This window comes from Penicillium oxalicum, chromosome VII, assembly GCF_001723175.1.
Source record: "Penicillium oxalicum strain HP7-1 chromosome VII, whole genome shotgun sequence".
In the NCBI taxonomy this organism is placed as follows: domain Eukaryota; kingdom Fungi; phylum Ascomycota; class Eurotiomycetes; order Eurotiales; family Aspergillaceae; genus Penicillium; species Penicillium oxalicum.
Window position 1 is genome coordinate 344291 of NC_064656.1, and position 18583 is coordinate 362873.

Genomic DNA, 18583 nt, shown 5'->3' on the forward strand with positions numbered 1-18583 from the left:
GGTAGCCATGGCACCGGTTCCTAGATGGATTGAAGACCGGTTACTGCGTTTGGGCTGATCAAAGTGACCTGTCCTCCTCGAAAGCAATCAAATGGGTTGTATTGCCGTAGCGTGGTCGGGATTGCAATGGCACAATGGTCGGTGCCGTCGATTGTCGCAAGATTAGTTGTGATCAAAACAAAAGCGAGAGCAGTCTCCTAGGCAGGGGCTCAAATTGTCCTTATACCAGCACAGAGGCGCTGAGTTGAAGGCAGTGGGCAGGTGGAACGATCACCAGGACATTGAGACCTCGTACAAAGCCCCTTGACAGGATAATGGGCAAGTTTACTCCTGTCACGACAGATCCCTGGCACGTCTTCTCTTTTTTCAACCGATTTGCTCAGAGGAGAGCGTGGAGCGTTGTCACCCCTTCTTCTAGGAAATCAATCTCCTTCTCTCCAGCACCACTTTCAGGCTACTATCGGCCACGAGTCAGGGCAATAATAGTGGGAATGAGCTTACGCTATCCTTGCATTCCAGACAGAAGTGAGATTGCGAGCACCAATGCTACGTGATTGGGCCCATCATGAGTAGTCATGGAAGCCAAGGGTCTGCAGGAGCCCGTCAACGTGGGAAGACACCCTCGCTCAGTTGTCACCACCGTCATCGGTCTCATAGCACCGGTGATTGAGTGGAGTCCGGGAATGAGACATCTGGGTTGGGGGTGAAGCATTGTCAAGTTCGCAGCCCAATCAGCACCCTTTGAAGGGCAACAGGATCGACCGCAGGGTGTTCACGAGCGAGCAGCAACCGGATCAACCGCAGGATGTGTCTCGTCGCCGCGGGACAACAGGGGAAGGGGAGCTGCCCCTTGCATCGGAGCTCCTCATGCCTGGCTGCAGTCTGAAACTCGACTATAAAATGCTTCACCATGCCAAGAAATCGTCATGCGCAACTCTGCAGCGCGAGGTCAAGCTACGAAGATGCGGGCTGTTCTTCTGTGACTGCGTCAATCAGTAGTCCCCGCGGGGCGATCTCAAGTTGAGTCTCATTGTCAGAAATTCTGAAATGCTCGCCCTCGGTCTCATAACACGTAGGAGTTCTTAATACCCATGTCCACTGGTTCGTTCATGTAGCCTGTGGGAAAACGAGTCATGGGGTCCATCGGCTTTGCAGTAAATAGTCTCAATTATTACGGCTTCCGAGTCCGATCTCGATCTGTCTGGGTGGCGCTGGACCAATTTCTGGACAGGTCCAAACGCTGAGTACGGATCGGAAGATGACATGTATCAGCTTGACAGCCTCGTTCTTGGAGTCTTTCAGCCGTCAAAAATCTCCGCAGCGTGACCACGGACGACCGCGCTACTCCCACTTAGAGTTCCCGCGATTCATCACATCTCGCAGGGAGCTGATGCCGCGCATTTCTTGGAAAGCCTAAAGCCGGAGGTGAACAAACAATGCAAACTCTCCGTTATCAAGCTTATCGCCAATAATCATCAGAGGAGAAAAAAAAAGGATTGCGGCTTGAATCTGAGGAATGGAGCACCTATTCCCGACTGAAATCTGAAAAACTTGCACTTCATTACACTCGTCACTTCAGGGACACGATCTGTTCATTTTTCTCGATCAATCGAGTTGACCTCCGCCCGGCCTCTTCGGTCTTGAGCCCTGTGCCCGACCCCCTTCCATTCCCCATGCTCTCCGAATCATTTATCGCGTCGACGCTGTCTTCTGCGAAAACCCCGACGGCCACGTTACGCGATGTGGGAATTTGTCTGCAAGAATTCCAGCCTTCCCCTCAGCTTCGGTCCACGTTCAAGAAAAGCTCCACTTCAACCAATTGCCTGGCTGTGACTCCGTCACATATTTTCTCCGCCCAGGCGGACAAGGCTGTGGTCCATGTCTACAGTCGCGAAAAGGGCAACCAAGAAGCGCTGGTGCCATTCCCGGAGCGAATTCGCAGCATCGCGGTCGCCGATGCCAAGTATGGGGATGTGCTGATCCTGGGAACTGAGGGTGGTCGATTGATTCTGTGGGAGGTATGATCAAGCTCAATCGAGGATGGAGAGAAACCGGTTGGCAAGCAACTCACATGGCTTCGTTACTTTGATTCTAGACATGCACGGGACGTCAATTGGCAACGACTGCTTCCCATCTTCAGCCGGTCACTTCAATTGTGGTGGATCCCACCTCCAATTTTATTCTCTCCGGCTCCGACGATGCGAGCATCCATGTGTGGTCTATCCCGAATATCTTGTCTTTCTCCAAGCCAGCCCACGGTGCCCGGGACCGCCAACCGCCAAATGCGCCCATTCGCACATTTTCCAACCATCGTGCCGCCATCACCTCGCTGGCTGTGGGACACAGTGCAGGCCGACACAATATTGCCTTATCCACCGCCAAGGATAACACGGCCATCGCCTGGGACTACCAAACAGGACAAGTCCTCCGCACATATCTTCTCCCTTTCTCTGCGACATGCGTGACTTTGGATCCCGTCGACCGGGCCTTCTACGTGGGATATGAAGACGGAAGCGCTCAGTCGGTAGATCTTTACCGGACCAACTCAATTCAACATCCTCTGCATGATCCCTCGCTTCAGGCAACGCCCGCTCAGGTTTCCGCTGAAGACCGATGGCTTCCTCCCACTGCGGATTCTGGCGCTGTCAAGGCCGTTGCTCTTTCTTACGACGGCACGGTCTTACTATCTGCCCATGAGAGCGGCAAAGTCCTATCATGGAACATCGCGCGTCGGAAATTCACAGCCAGCGTCGCCGACTATACTCATCCTGTCACCAATCTGGTCATGTTGCCCCCCAGTGGCTTATCCTCCCCATCACAAAACCTCAATCGGGTCACACATACCATCGTCAAGCCACGCATTGACAATTCTTTCGCCGGTCCAGCACATGCGCCTGGGGCAGTCCCTGCCGAATACAAGTTCCACACACACATTCTCGCATCTTCTACTTCCTCCAAATCACCTAAGTCTTTTTTTTCTTTCTCTCAGGCTCTTACCCATGCCTACTTCCCCGATTCGATGATCGAGGAAGGTCTAGCCGAGCTTGCTGCGTTGCGCCAACCCGATGCCTCAAACGTAATTCGAGTCACATCTGCCACTGCTTCTGCGAGCAATTCGGCACCCATTCCCATGGAAGAGGACAGCCGAGTTGCAGATCTTGAGGAACAGGTAGCCATGCTCCAGAAAAAGCTTGCGCTCAACGACACCGCGCGCCACACAAACGCAAGCGAGGTTGTCCAGCTGCGCTCCAACGTGGCCCAATTACAGGATTATATCAGTGAGCTTCATGAGAAGCAGGAGGCGGCCCATGCGGACAAAGTGAAGCGGCAAGTGAGGAAAGAGGAGCGCGAGACCAAGCGCCGAGAGGCTTGGCTTGCTGCGGAGAAAAAAGGCCGCAACGGTGACGCAGTGATGAAGAAGATGGAAATTGATGAGGGCTCGCTGACCAGTGATTCTGACGAGCAAAGTGATGAGTGAGCATGGCACTCCCGTAGCGTCCTAGTTGTTCATGTTACTTTTCGAGACTTCCGGCATATGAGTCACGGCTCGGGAAGCAAATCAGTGCAGCAGTATAGCACTTACACTACGCATTCAATAAAATCGTTTTCAGAGAGACGAGGGCTCAAGCTCATCAGTCCACAACCAAGTCGTGAAAAGTCATTCCTTGCACATTTCCCTCGAGTAAAAAGTGTCTCCACATGCTTGCTAGATATTTGATGATAGTCGTCTGGCTATTTCTCCCCCTCTTCGAAACCGACTAGGTCTACTGCTCCATCTGTCTTTTAGCGTAATCAACGAAGGTACTTTTACTGTTCCACGTGGATCCTAGACGTCCCGCTATTTGTGATCTATCACCTCAGAATGTACCAGACTCCTGTAAATAATAAGGTTTTCAGCTGCACAGCCCTACGACTCGTTTCACAAGGCGATCGAGATTCCAGGCTTTAGGTAGCTAGCGCGAAACAAATAATAAGACTAAAATGTCCGAGGCTCCAAACGCAACCCACATCTTGGCACCACGCACGACTAGGTTTTGAAGGCTGTCGGCTGTGCTGCCCCAGTCCATTCTCATTTTTATTCTTATTTTAAGCCCCGAGGGGTCTTTTGTCTCTAAGATCTATCTGATTTCTGAGATCTATCCGACTACCAATGAACTGTATGAAAATCATGCCTGTTATACCCACACCGCGACTAGTACTCTCCACTAGTACTCTCCTACTACCTGATTCCCACCTTATTGCTTGGTAGTTAAATGAGGTACAACTTGGCCCTAGGAAAATTGGACATCCTCTCAACTGGATGGATATGTTTTCGGCGAGCCTGTGCAGGTATGGGCTGCAGCGCCTATCTCTCGAAAATTTTGTTTCGATTTGATTGGTTTTAGCACAAGGTTCTTGCCATACGCAAGGTCAGAATCGATCTAGTCTCACTGTGTCCATGGGCGTGCAGCAATCAGTGTGTGAATTGGTTGAGTTGCTTTTTCATCTGCCCATATTCGGGCATTCCTAGGCACCGTTCGTTTCCCCAGGCAAACCTCCAGCTCAACAGGGAGTAGTACCTACCTACTAGGCGAGGAAGTCCTATCTACGGTATTTTGCCTCCGCATTTCCAGTAGGTCGCCCGCTCGCGCCTCATCCATGATGTCAAACTTGCCTCAGATTAACGGAGATCCATATATCTGTGAATGGCCGTCATGCTGACCTCCTGACACGGTCATAAGCAGAATATACGGGCCGACCTACCTAGTCGCAAGTGTGAGCCCGCCCACTCTACAAATAAGCCATTTTCAATTACCAGATAAGGTGCGTGCTGTATTCCAGAAAATGCCTTTTCCCAAATCAACTCGTTGAATTTGGCTCTAAGCTCATTGCACTCGATCCGGACTAATACAATATCCTACTTCAGTACCTGATCTCCTCGTACACCCACCTGACAAACCTTTGATCCGTCCCGTGCTGAAGTTCCCGATCCGATACATCTGCCAACATAAAAACCTCCTTAACTGAAACATGTCCGACTCATACACAAATTCCTCCTTCTACTTCACATCCACCCACAACAACACCGACGGAACCACCTCCTCAACCGGACACCGCTACAAGACCAGCTCTCTCACCGAACCCGACGGTACAACCATCATCCGAACCTCGCGCCAAGACCTAGGTCAATCCCCCATCATCGAAGAACACCACTACAACAGTAGCAGCCAGGAACAATTCGCTCTACCTGGTCCAAGCCGCACTGTAGCCGGTGGTGTGCGCCGAATAGCCGAGATGGACGACGAAGAAGAAGGCACGTCTGAACTGTCCGCCTTTGGACCGGAGACACCGCGGCTGGACGACGGGGCGGCGGTACCGTTCGGGACCAAGGTGATCGATGTGGATACGGGGGCGTATGATGAACATACGCATTTTTACGGGGACAAGACGATGAGACATCATCGGGAGTTGAAAGATGTGGCTGGGCGGAAGTTTACGCGAGATGTGGATTTCGATCCGTCGGGGAGGGCGACGAGGGCGCATGAGCGGAGACGGTTTGAGAATCCGGAGACGGGGACCGAGGTCGAGCGAGAGAGTGAGGTGGATGTTTCGGAGGTGTTGTAGATATGAGGTAAAATCTCTTTTCGCCTGGGTTCTAGATGTGGAAGGTTAAATGGGTGGATGGATGGATGGGTATTGGGTGCTTTCGCTTTAATCTTAGGTGGAGATGGAGAGTGCTCCTCCCAGGTGTGCAGATCTTCAAAAATTTAGGTACAAGGCTTCCAACAAGCCAGTTGATTTACCTACGCGATGATTGCATACAGAGGGTTTTCCCATTCGAGCATCACGCTCAGTGGATGATGGGAAACCAAGTCTCAAGTTTCCATCGCATGTTTACAGCACCAGGTGCTCATATAAGCCGGATTTCTCAAGTTGCAACGCAACACCCCTCGGTAAAAACCGATTTCAGGATTTTGAGAAGGCAATCGTAAAGAAGATTAGGGATAGCTCGTGAAGAGGCAAGCCGCTTCTTGGGTCTAATTGCACATATTTATATTTCCAAGGCCCAGAGGTTGTCCGAGCATGGCATCAACAATAGGGGCAAAAAAAAGGTCTCGTGGTCTCGTTGTCATGATGGTGCGCTGTGCATGCTCAATATGCTCTATTGGAGAAAAAAACCCCTGAAAGCCAGGGGAAACACCATTCAGGGGAGACGAAGGCGCCCTTGAGACAAGCGACTGCGTCCTTGTTCCCACCAGCTGGGGATTTGGTACGCCCAATGACAAAACATCCCGGCCAGAAATCCCATCGCATCGTTCTTGAACCCGACCAAAACGCCGACGGTGACCATCATCACGGTCCACCGACGCTTTCGTTCCTCCTCGCTGCAAGAACCTTCAGTCCCACTGAGATCCCTAGCCCCCCGTGTGTTGAGACTCTCTCCCACACTTAAGAGCTCCAGTCCCGCAGCAATGACCATGACCCCCAAGAAGGCATGAGGGAAGCGCCTGAGTAGATCAATCAAGGATTTTCCAAAGAATACGCCGATGACCAGCTTGAGACTTCCCAGGAAGATGACACTGGCGCCGGAACGAGCACCAAAGCGGTGCTGTGCGGCCAATCCGCCGGATCCATGGCAGACCGGCATGGCTCCGAACCAACAGCCCAAGAGATTCATTCCAGCCACACTCAACCCGACATGGGAGATGGATGGAGTCTGTACATTGGGTAGCAGATCGCCTGCCAAGTACACAACCGCAACAACCGAGTTGAGCGTCGTCAAGGGAATCTGTCCGATACCCGCATCTACCGCACCCATCCACCACTGATGAGATGTGGGAACGACCAACCATGGATGCCAAATACCCAACGCAGGGAGGTGCTCCGCCACCGCGGTGCGGATGATTGCAAATACCAACCCGATGGCAGATAGCACCAGTGCATATGGGACCCGCCCACAGACACTGGTGATCATCAATGCGAGGAATGCCACAATCGCCCAAATTCGATTGTCCGCCCAGGATGGTTCCACCCACCCCAGTGGATGCAGCATGCCACCACATGCCGAGAGGATCAATGACAGGCCCGCACCGGTCTGGATGCCCTTGATAACGGGGACAGGAATGACATTGGCGAACCAGCGAAGCAGACCGGTCAGACTGAAGACCAGCAGACAACCTCCGACAAAAATCCCCGCAGCCGCAATTGCGCCGCTGGAAAAATTGCGGGCAATGGCCACCGCGGCGATGGCTTTCATGGGTTGCACCGGCAGTGGAATGCCAAAGAAGAGACCCGTCAGGATGTTGTACACTCCGGAGAAAATCAACGTGCTGGCCAGTGACACGCTGCCATTGACAGCCAGCGCAATCGCGATGGGTAGAAAAGTGCCCAAGTCGCCGAGTGATCCTGAGATTTCGGCAACATAGTTGCGTTTGAAGGTGCGCAGATTATACGCAGAGATCTCGCGGAGCGTTTGGATGGTCATATCTCCAAGATGAGGGGGGGGCTCCTATTCTTGCAGTCCTGTGCTGTCTTTCGTACTGGGGACTTTGTTCTTTTTTTTTCAGTGTCCGCTCATCGAAGGCGAGTGCCTTCAGGGTATGCACTGATGTGAAAGAGGATGTTTCGAATAGCCCTGGTCGGTAAGAGTAAATGAGTAAGGGACGCGCGTCGGTTGATAACAATCGCCCGCTTCCTCAACTGCGAAAGGCGGGGCTCGGCGAAGATAATGCGATTGGCAGCCGAAGGGCGGGTGACGTGCGGGTGAGGCTGGAAGTGGACTAGGCGTGTTCGTGGTGATCTTCATTGTAGTCAGTCCTGTAGTCGACGAGATACATCCGGGCGCACATTACGCTGCTGACAGACTACAATTGATTTGCGCGGCTCGAATGATGAAGAAAATGTGCAATATTGGTAATGAACGTGTGATTCAACAATTTCAAGTTGAAGTCGGGGCTTGGAAGGTCTTGGGATAGTATGTCTTCATAACTGGTGGAAGGAAAACTGGTCCACACACACGGACTACTGAAAGGCTCGAATCCATCCATGTGAGGCTTTCTACGGCTGCCAAAGGATGAGCACCTAATCCGCCAATTGGAGCTGAAAACGCGCGGCAAGGAAAAACGGTGACATCTTGCGCAGGCCGATGCGTCGAACGCGATGCTTACACTGAAACCTGATCCATCCTGGGCAGGTCGTGCAACTAATCGATACCTTACCTGACATCCTAACGTCGCGCCGTGAAGCGTCCCCGTCGGCAAGAGCTTTTAACGAATCAACCCCCAGAATCTACAATCCCCCAACCACCAAGCAGAGAGATACTTTTCAAGCAAGGAGTCCGACCTACACAGCTACAAGATTACGGCGGTTGGCTGCAAGCGCGGTCAAAGCCCACCCGTGATCCCGACCTCGACACAAGATCCTCCCCAGCCGCATCGAGGACTGAGCGTCACCTCTCGACGTAGCCCCAAAGGAAACGAGAGGTGTAACAACACCTTGATCGTCCAGTGCAGATCAAAACGCAACGGGTCAGTCAGTCGAGGCAGGCCCGGGTAGGGTTCGGCTGCGATGCAGACGCACGTCCAATGAATGCCTGCACATCCCAAAAAGGAAATCGCCACAGCAATACTGCTTGCCGGACTAGCAGCGAACCGCCAACCTACGAAAGAATAGAAAAGATAAAAGCTCCGTCAGTAGCATCTGCCCCAGGTCCATGACCTGGAGGACAGGACACCATGGCAAGAACAAAGCAGAAGAGGAAGGGAAACGAGGCAGGCATGTCCTTTCGCTGGTATTGTCCAGATCAAGTTATAACGGTAATTTCTCAGAACGAGGTCCACTTGACAGTGAAGCCTCGAACACCCGTCATGCGTGCTTCGTCAACTAATACTCACCTCAAACCACACTCCACAGGGCTGTGCGGCCGCAATCCCCTATCGATCCCTTTCCGGCTCACCTAATTTTCGAACCTACCTTCGTCTGAAGACCCGGCAGATCCAGACGATTCTACTGTTCAAACAACAGCCTCTTGCACTGGGAAGGGGGCAGCTGCATCTCGCTCCCTCACTGTATCAGTGTCGGATGGTGTGTCGGGCGTCTCAAGGTGCCGGAACCAGTCATTCTTGGACTTGCGCCACCATTCAAACACTGCGATGACGGTGACACCGCCCATGATGACAATAGCGTAATTGAACAGACCAGGATCTTGATCAATCGCATTATTGGGATACTGGGGGGCACAGAGCACTGCGAATGCAAACGTGTTCCAGACGAAAGTCACAAAGGCAGCAAACACCCCGAACCAACCCATGTCCCAAAAGCCGGGACGGAAGGAGCCCCGTGTGATAAAAGCCCGGCCAATCCCCACGAGGCCGTAGGCAGCGATCGAGCCCGCCGCGGAGGTCGACACCAAGCTGGAGAATGCCACTTGGGAAGGGAGCTGAGTGCAGAGCAAGAGTGCGGCGATGATCGCAATGAAAATCACGGCGTTTCGGGGTTGTTTTCTCTGGGAAACCCGAGAGAGCACGTCGCTGAATGGAAAGACACCATCACGGGCAACAGCAAAGACGAGGCGGGAGACGGCAACCAATGAAATCGAGGTATTGAGAATTGCGCCGATCATCGAGACGATGGTCATGACCACATGGGCTCGAGGCCCCAGCGCGAGAGCGTACATATTGATAAACGGCTGAGGCGCGGTGGTATTGTAGAACGTCTCAATCGGTGGCATGCAAAACAGGAACAAGATGATGATGGGGAATCCGCAAAGCGCGGAAGCAACCGTTGACCAGAAGACGCCCTTGGCAGCCGCCTTCTTCGCGGAAATGGTTTCCTCGGCCACATGGCCCGAGGCGTCTTCGCCAACGAGACAGCTCGAGACGAGGAACCAAGAAAGTACCCAATTCAAACCGGGTGCAGTCCCTTCGCCATTGTATGTAGTTGTGAAAACGTACTCGGCGGACTGAAACCCATATGTTTTGGACACTCCAATAGGCAACCAGATGAAATTGAGCAACATGTCAATGACAATGACTGCAAACCCCGTCCGGAAAACCCATGCGTACATTCGAGGGGGCAGGAAATTCAGAGCCGTCGCCAGCGCCAAGAATGCGAGGGAAAAGGCCCATGCAATCGCACGGGCTTTCACGTCGGAGGTGCTAATGGGGAAGGTCGTTTCTGGACTGAAGACCACAATCTCCGACAGGAGATAGTTGGCCACGCCGAAGGAATCACTCGCCAGAAAGGCCGTCCACGCCACAAGTGTCCAGGCAGCGATCAGATAAGAGATGAAACGGCCCAGGCGACCGCCACCCCAGGACCTAAAGGCCCAGTAGTAGATCGATCCTGCGGCAGGATAGGCAGAACAGGCTTCCGCAAGACATGCCGCGGTTATCACGCTGAGGATGCTGCCGGAAATCCAAGAGCTCCAACTAAAATGATATGGTTAGGAGGTGTGAACGATACACTTGAAACCCCACGAAGAGCATCAAATACAAGATATAGGGAACTCTTACAGAGCAGCGGGACCTCCATTGCTGAGGGCAATATAGAAGAGGACTCGAATCCCTCCAATGCAGTACAAGGCCGAGAACGAACAGGCAAAATTGTCAAAGGTGCCCCAGCCACGAGCCAAGACTGCACGGTAGCCAAGCTTCAGCAATTCCCGATCATCCTCACTCGTCTCCGCGACGCGATTCTCCGTTTTGGAGGTGACCAAGTCTCGCTCGGTCTTGGCGCCGTCTGACACGGGGAGAGCAGCGGGAGCGACCATCTTGGCAGAGTCAAATCGGGTTGGCATGGGACTGAAACAATTGCACTCGGCCGTCAAACACCCCGAAAAGCTTTCCAGTGATATTCAATCTCGAACAATTGATGAAACGGATAAAATGGAAGATGAATGACTTCTGCAGAGATTTTTTGAAGCCCTCTTTCTGACGCGGGCACGCCATCATTCATGGCTGGGTTGATTGGTTGATCAGCACGTTTGGTGCTCCGAGGTGGGGATGAAGCAAAGTTTACTTTTACTAGTCTCTTCGAGGTCCACGCGCAAGTCACCGCGTCCGTCGGCACGGCACGCGATGACTGTGGGATTTTCTTTTTCTTGGAAAAATCAATGACTGACAATTCGGGTGAGACTCGGTGACAGAAAGACAAGTTTCAAATCTGAGAGCATTGACAAAATAGGGCCTTGACATTGAGGTGGGTTCCATTCCATGTTCTTGCTACCCATAATTTTGTCGGGTCCGTTTCGAAAGATACATAAACCGGCGCGCTCAACCATGCGTGAGGCGGGCTCAAGTGTCGCGACTCAATGAGTAAGGCGCAATGCATCTTAGGTTCTTCTAATGAATCAACATCAGATGACGTCCAAGTCGTAGTCCAGGGGTACTGAGGCATATATAAATGTGTCGCTCATGTATCTTAGGTCCCGTCTGAATTTAAACAAAACTCTGGGCCACACTAATTCAAGGTTCAAACATACCATAAACTTCGAATCAACAGTCTAGGTGGCCATGTCGGACATGACATATTGATTAGAATAGAAAAAGAATAGTACTGCTCTCACCTCCAAGATTTCAATAAGCCATGAAAGCCGGGCTTATTCAGACTCAATCAGCTGGAAGAAGTCTCCCATACTCAGGATTTGGCTCTGCTTGAATGTGCAGTATTCAGTCTTCACGTTGAAGAAGTATGACGAGGTGTGAAACCTTTCGGCTGGATGAAATGCACACAACTCCGACGGGCATCTTTGCAATGGTGTTTCGAAGAGATTACCTAGACACTGAATCATGATACGTACTGTATGTTAATTCGACAAAACTTTCTTTCTTAGGGGTATCTTGGTCATGCGTGCATACGCCTGTCGCACTCATGTCAGAACAATTTTTGCTATTCGCCCCATGGCGTGAGCGGGTGAGATACGCCACTCCGAGTCACGATCGACATCAATCTACAACCCTGTTCCAGATAAGGTGATATGAAGCGCCTCGACATAGTTATAGCATTTTGAATATTCTTGATATGATCGCTGACGAATGGTGTTGCATAGAGCCTCTTTGAGCGAGCCACAATCTGTATTGCATGCTTGCACTTCTAGAGATTAACAGCTTCGGGCAATACAGGCCGTATATGCTCATCCAAGTCGTAAATATGCCCGAAAAATTAGGGGAATGGCCTCAAATCACATCATGCAAGTTGTGCCGAGACCATAGCTGAGGCTGAGGATGAGGCTCATGCCTACAGCTACAGCTTGAGGCGCGCTTCGCAGTGTGGTACTAAAGCAGATCGTTTCCCCTTTCACGGAATGCTATTCGCGGAGGACAACATGGTGAGCTGATACTATGACCATGGGACCCCTACCAAATGAACCGATTTCTAGTTCAGCTTGAGTTTTCTTTGGCCCCTTAGGTTCTACCCTTGTCTCTTTTCCACTTGCTGAATTCCAGTGCGAACTGGTGCGCAGAGCCCAGTGCAGTCCTCACTAGGATGGAAAATGTGCGCTTCTCCCATTGAGACCAGAAATTAGTTCGTTGTGCCTTTCGCCATTACACGATGGCCATTTCTTGGCGAAGGTATTGCTTGATCACCTTGCATATTTGGCATAAATATCGAACGGGTTCGAGTGCCTAGGCGTTGAATTTCTGGCAAGGGGTACTCTCGGAGGGGGGTTACGTGCCAGGCCTGCGTATCAGGCATGACCAAAGTCGGGAAGGGAGGGGGGTAGTCAGATCGACATATAAAGGGGTGCAAGACGTGGTCATGTAAAGACCCAAAGATCCGGGTATTCCGTTGGGTCTTACGTGCATGATGCATCTGTCAACCCTTCTCATCGCTGCATCAAGCATCTACAATGCCGTTCCCTGCTTGGCAACCTCCCAGGACACACTGGCTCCCCCTCCACCCACGAAGCCTCGCTACACGTTCGATGACTTGTGGAAACTGGAAAAAAAATTCTGGGATAATTTCCTCTACCCAGCAAATTTGAAGCAGACGCAGGGGAACGAATCAACTGTGTTTACAAAAGATGTGAGTGATGCCTGCATTACGCTCCCCGAAGGCGGTACCCACCAAGTGAACGCCAACCCATGCCCTTTTGCAATTCTAGGTGCAAGGTCGAGTAGATATTACTCGCACATTCGACGGGGATGAACTCAACCGAGAATACATTTTCGGTCTCTTTTCCGACCCGAATCATGTCAGTCTTGTGGGAGTCCCCATCGACTATAGCATCACCCAGTTCGCTGCCAACGACAACATCGCCAGCGCCACGACGGTGGTTACTTTCAATGCGACGACGTTTGGAATTCTCCTGCCCGTGACGATCGATACCTGGATCGCATTCAACGAGGACGGGAAAATTGAGCAATATGACGCGACTTTCCGATGGTTCGAGTATCTGCTGGATTTGATCCTGGATAGTGTTGGCAAGAAGATCAACGCGACTTCCCCTACTCAGACTGTGGCCTACATGTCTGACCTTTTGGCCAAGACGATCTGTGCCACTCATGAAGCATCCTGTACGGGTGCGAACCAGCAATACAACAGCACCGAAGCCTGTTATAAATATCTGACTGAGTCTGTGCGCTTCGGCAAGAGCTACGAGCTCGGTCGGAACACCCTTTTATGTCGCGAGGTCCACGAGCACATGGTCCCCTACCGACCGGACGTCCACTGTTCCCATATTGGACCGTCGGGGGGTAGCTACTGCGTCGACGATACCAGCTACAGTCAGACTGTGCTGGCGAAATACTTTAATGAATCGTGGATTCCATTTGGCTATGGGAAGGACCAAAACGTGTGGTTAGCTTGAAGGGGATTCTGGGCTTTGACGCAAGGAGATTCTGCACTCGGTCTTTTTGTGTCCCTCATTGGTGAATGACCAGTGGTGTGTTCCTCTCCGACGAGTCATCGCCATTTTCTATAGAAATAGAAATCTTTGCGACTTGGATCATGTCTTGACAGAGCCACACTTGTCTCTTGAACGATTTGATTCGTGGGCAGTCAGATGCATGATTGGAATCACCTTTTGACTGGTCGATCCTCCTCGATTGCGGGGGCTTCCACGTGGATCATGAGATGAGACCAGATCATGCCACAAGCAATATTAGGTATTTTACTTGAAAGATTACTATACTATGAGACCAGTATGTAGATCAAGTCATGCATTTTATTGAAGATCACGGCTGATCCGTCCAAGTTCAATGCTGAACCAGCCCCTTTGGCAGGAATTTCAAAGGTTGGATACAGTCGCCATCTTCAACAGACCTATATCACCCCAGTACTCACGTGCTTCCACCAGATATCTCGGCAATGATATGCTGGTACTTTGGGTGGCTCCCGGTACCCTGAACCTTACCAATATCCGCGAAAGTTCCAACGACAATTTGTGGTTGAGCAAGCCCTAGCCCTCGACGGGACTGAACTCTGATGGTTGCGCTAAAAACTTTATTCTCGGCTCGTTCCTGAATGCAGCATTTGCTCCCCTGCTCGACCATGTCGATTACTTCCGCCCGTATCTCAAGGAGGTAGACGGCCTCAAGTTCAATGCGGCTCTGGACCTGCCTCTTGCAGAGTGCATGCTGTCTGTTACACAATCCATTTACGTACCCACAGCACTCCCAACCCACCGATTAGCATGGTTGAGTGTGGTGGCGCTGTGCGATAACGTGCGACCAGGAACTTGGGAGGTAACTTTAGGGTACATTCGGGAAGACCCTCCACGCTTAAGCGCGGCCGGTGGATCCCGCAGGCTAACCTCGAGCGGGCGACCGGAGAAAATTTAAAGCCGAGCCTAAAAGGGTGTCGTGTGACTGTGAAGAAACTCAGATGCTCGAGACATTCACCGCAACAGTGTCAGCAGAGACCAAGTTTCAACTCTTATACAATCTTATATGAGACGTCTTGTCATCAAATGCTTTCGGAGTTGAACCTTGTGTCAGTGAGGCCGGTGGCCATATTGCACATCACTCGTGATTTGAAGTGTGTTCCTGTGGGGGTGAAGCGGCAAGTCTCCACTGTATCCTAGTCAATGGACTCAATCCGGTGGTCCACGAATCCACGATGGCCAAAATTTTCGCTCAGATCGTGACGATCCACTCCAAAGGGGCGAGATTCGGAGGATCTTTCTCCATTCAAGCTAGTGTTAGTCATGGGGGAAGACACGTCTTGATCCGTGCAAGACTTGCGTCTTTCGCAAACATCCGCATCTGCAATTTTGCAATCTGCAGCATCTCGGGAAAGGATTATGCTTCTTGGATGAGACGGGCTGACCGGCGTAACGAACACGAATACTCCGCGCATTGCAGGTGAATCCACGTGGTGTGACCGAGTTAGTATCTGAACTTGATCTCGCAACCATGACGAGAAAGCCATATTTTGGCCTGCAGGGCAATGCATTGCTGCGCGCAGCGCTCATGCTGGTCGTCTGTCCGACTTTCACCTGCTATGGCTACAACATGAGTGTGGCTGGTGGTCTTTTGACGCTCTCGGCTTTCAACACCCAGTTCCCTCGCATGGACACAATCAACACGACGGGTGCGGAGCAGGAGGAAAACTCGCAAATCCAAGGTATGCACCCAAAACCATGCGGAACTTCTCGACCTTCGGAATCACATCTCTAACCAACATGGGGTTTTTCTTGCGATTAGGAACGGTGATTGCTCTCTATACCGTGGGCGGTATTTTTGGCGCCCTCTCCTGCGTCTACCTCGGTGATCTTCTCGGGCGTCGCAAAGTCATCTTCTTCACTACCTTTGTCTCAATAATTGGCGCTATCCTCATGGCGACCTCCTTCCAGTTCTCCCAATTTATCGTCTCCCGGATCATTCTTGGCCTGGGGACGGGCGGCTATATCGCAACGGTGCCAGTCTGGCAATCGGAAATCTCTCCGGCAGATAAGCGCGGCTCCAGCGTCGTGACGAACGGTATCTTCATGGGCGTGGGCGTCACCCTTGCTCTGTGGCTCGACTTGGCATTTTACTTTGTGCAGGGTAGCTCTGTCTCGTGGCGGTTCCCGCTTGTCTTCCAGGTGGTTCTGTCGGGAACGGCCATGGCATTCATCTATTTCCTTCCTGAATCACCTCGCTGGTTGATCAAAACGGGTCAAATTGACCAGGCACGACTCGTCCTCGCAGCTCTCCTCGAAGTCGACTCTGATTCGCCCACTGTGACTGAGAATGTGGAAAATATCGAGGCTTCCCTTGCTCTCTGCGGATCTGGAAAGTGGAATGACATGTTTACCAATGGGAAACAGCGACTGTTTCACCGTACCTATCTCGCCGCCACGGGCCAGATGTTTCAGCAAATCTGCGGTGTCAATCTCATCACATTCTACGCCACCAACATTTTCGAGCAGTATCTTGGCATGGACCCCGTACGAGCTCGCGTGCTCGCCGCTGCCATGGGTCTCATGCAGCCCTGTGGTGGTTTCCTCGCCTACTTCACCATTGACCGTCTGGGTCGCCGTCCACTCATGCTGTGGAGCGCCGGGGCCATGGCCATTTGCATGGCGGGACTTGCAGGCACGACGTCTCAAAAGCACAACACCGGTGCTCTGGTGGTTGCCGTGATCTTCCTTTTCGCCTTCCAGTTGATCTTCACAATTGGCTTTGCCGGAATGACATTCCTCTATGCTGCGGAGATGGCTCCGCTGCAGATTCGAGCTGCGGCCAATGCCGTGTCCACCAGCACCGTGTGGGCATTTACATTCTTGCTCGCTCAGGTCACGCCCCTCGGCTTTGCGACCATCGAGTATCGGTATTACATCATTTTTGCCGTACTCAACGCAGTTATCGTTCCATCGATCTACTTCTTCTTCCCCGAAACCAAGGGCTTCTCGCTGGAGGAAATTGACGCGATATTCGAGCAATCAAACAATATCTTTGATCCACCTCGGATTGCTCGAGCCATGCAACAGGCACAGGCTAAAGGTGCTTTTTTGAAAAAGGAAGATGGAGCCGCCGCATGCGAAACTTCCCTCAAAGAGGCTGCCAAGTCTTGAAAATCTACGAGCCAAATCTGCTGTTATATGGTTGTGCATCTGTCGTGATATGCTGAAAGACTGTCATATGAAAAATCTTGAATAATTAATGAACGAATGATGCTTGGATCTAACCTCGCTATTTCAAGCTTTCGAGTGCAGGACACTCAAGTGTATATGTGCTGTGGAAATTTACAGTCAACCCATAGCCAGACGTGATGACTTTTTGAGAGACATTGTAGTGTATTGGCTCAGGAGAACTGTCTCCCTGTATGATTGCATCCGCCCTTTTTGATGAAAACTTTTGCCAGTCAAGTTATATCAACGTAGTTCATGCTCTTAAAGGCATTCATAGTTGCTCGAGACGCTCTGGTGAATCTATATGCAGTAGTTTGAATTTTTCCCCCCGTCGTCTTCGCCTGAATGAGCCATCCTGGAGACACTCATGCAGGTGGTCTCAATCTTCATTACCGGCTGGGCCATTCAACTGGACGTCCTCGGCCATCAGAATTGGGATTCAAATCCCATTTGGGACTCTTTGAAGGATACTTAGTCTCTTACATACTAGACCTACGTCCGTCGATACCCTTCAATTGCCAGTACTTGCCGTGTATAAGCTAGGTTGCCAGAAGATCAGCCAGATCTGCTTGACTCCGTGTGTACTCATTCCAAAAAATAGCCTGATTCTATTGTGTGGTAAATTCTAAACATTCTGAATCATGAAGTTCAATAGAATGAACTGCCGCAACTGACTAAAGCTACGTCACACATGTGCGTCACATCCCTTTTCCCTGTTGCGCACGGGAGTCGCATACCTCGACAGTTGCACGGCACTCACTCGTCACCTTTCCCTTTTGCCATAGCATAAATCTCGAGAGGCCAGTAACTCCTGGAGCTCCAAGGGATTCAAGATACACCAAATAAGGATGTCTCTTGTCGCTCTGGCCTCTTTCAGCGCACTATGCCCATTTTCTCTCACTATATTACCCTGGCGAGGAAAGCTGATGTCAGGGTCATCAGAGAGTAAATTCGTTCATTTGAAAAGTCAGAAAAAACTGCTTCATTGGAAAGATCTTCAAAGGTTCTTGGTTTGTGGAAAGCGAGCTGTCCACGTTGTGCCACTGACTGGCTGTTCCGGCAGAGCCGTCTCCGGATTAGCAGTGAGTGTCTGACGCGCAGTACTCTGGGTGTTTTGTCCCCTTTATTGATCACCTGTTTCCCCGTTGGACAGCATCTTATGCTTTGAAGCAAATTCATGTTGGCAGGTCTTTTGGCGCCTCGCGCTTTTCTCGTCATTGATGGGTTTGACCTTGCGTATCAGGAGATATCTAGTCAGTCTGCAAGCATGTATGATCTGCCTTCAAGAATCTCCAATCTTGGACACAGTTCTGGTATAAGGGACCAGGTGAGAAGAAAGAGGAGGTGAAAAATGATTGTGTGGAGGTAGATGAAAAAGTGAGAAGAAGGAGGAGAGGAAGGAGAGGAAGACAGAAGGAACCTGCCGTTATTCAAAGAACTTGAAATAGAACTGCCAGGACCCGTACAGGATTGGGATATATGAGATTCAATAGCTAACGAACTAAAATGAATATCATGTGATGTTTTCACTGGGTACGTATCCGAAGA

General features: G+C 51.2%; 7 protein-coding genes across 7 annotated transcripts; 4 read left to right on the forward strand and 3 right to left on the reverse strand.

Moving 5' to 3' along the window:
* Positions 1-1673: 1673 nt before the first annotated feature.
* On the forward strand, positions 1674-3478 carry POX_g08643 (uncharacterized protein; the record flags this gene model as incomplete). The annotated part of the gene is made up of 2 exons (XM_050117413.1): positions 1674-2018; positions 2096-3478. The coding sequence occupies 2 exons, from the start codon at positions 1674-1676 to the stop codon at positions 3476-3478; spliced, it is 1728 nt and encodes a 575-aa protein (XP_049965557.1).
* A 1532-nt stretch (positions 3479-5010) lies between these two features.
* Positions 5011-5604, forward strand: POX_g08644 (uncharacterized protein; the record flags this gene model as incomplete). Its single annotated transcript, XM_050117414.1, has 1 exon — positions 5011-5604. One exon carries the CDS (start codon positions 5011-5013, stop codon positions 5602-5604), a length of 594 nt encoding a protein of 197 aa, XP_049965558.1.
* A 580-nt stretch (positions 5605-6184) lies between these two features.
* Positions 6185-7465, reverse strand: POX_g08645 (uncharacterized protein; the record flags this gene model as incomplete). The annotated part of the gene is made up of 1 exon (XM_050117415.1): positions 6185-7465. One exon carries the CDS (start codon positions 7463-7465, stop codon positions 6185-6187), a length of 1281 nt encoding a protein of 426 aa, XP_049965559.1.
* A 1527-nt stretch (positions 7466-8992) lies between these two features.
* Positions 8993-10750, reverse strand: POX_g08646 (putative amino-acid permease; the record flags this gene model as incomplete). Its single annotated transcript, XM_050117416.1, has 2 exons — positions 8993-10409; positions 10494-10750. The coding sequence occupies 2 exons, from the start codon at positions 10748-10750 to the stop codon at positions 8993-8995; spliced, it is 1674 nt and encodes a 557-aa protein (XP_049965560.1).
* A 2036-nt stretch (positions 10751-12786) lies between these two features.
* On the forward strand, positions 12787-13789 carry POX_g08647 (uncharacterized protein; the record flags this gene model as incomplete). Its single annotated transcript, XM_050117417.1, has 2 exons — positions 12787-13005; positions 13085-13789. The coding sequence occupies 2 exons, from the start codon at positions 12787-12789 to the stop codon at positions 13787-13789; spliced, it is 924 nt and encodes a 307-aa protein (XP_049965561.1).
* A 472-nt stretch (positions 13790-14261) lies between these two features.
* POX_g08648 (uncharacterized protein) lies at positions 14262-14616 on the reverse strand (the record flags this gene model as incomplete). The annotated part of the gene is made up of 2 exons (XM_050117418.1): positions 14262-14537; positions 14587-14616. 2 exons carry the CDS (start codon positions 14614-14616, stop codon positions 14262-14264), a joined length of 306 nt encoding a protein of 101 aa, XP_049965562.1.
* A 719-nt stretch (positions 14617-15335) lies between these two features.
* On the forward strand, positions 15336-16978 carry POX_g08649 (uncharacterized protein; the record flags this gene model as incomplete). The annotated part of the gene is made up of 2 exons (XM_050117419.1): positions 15336-15546; positions 15627-16978. The coding sequence occupies 2 exons, from the start codon at positions 15336-15338 to the stop codon at positions 16976-16978; spliced, it is 1563 nt and encodes a 520-aa protein (XP_049965563.1).
* Positions 16979-18583: the final 1605 nt, after the last annotated feature.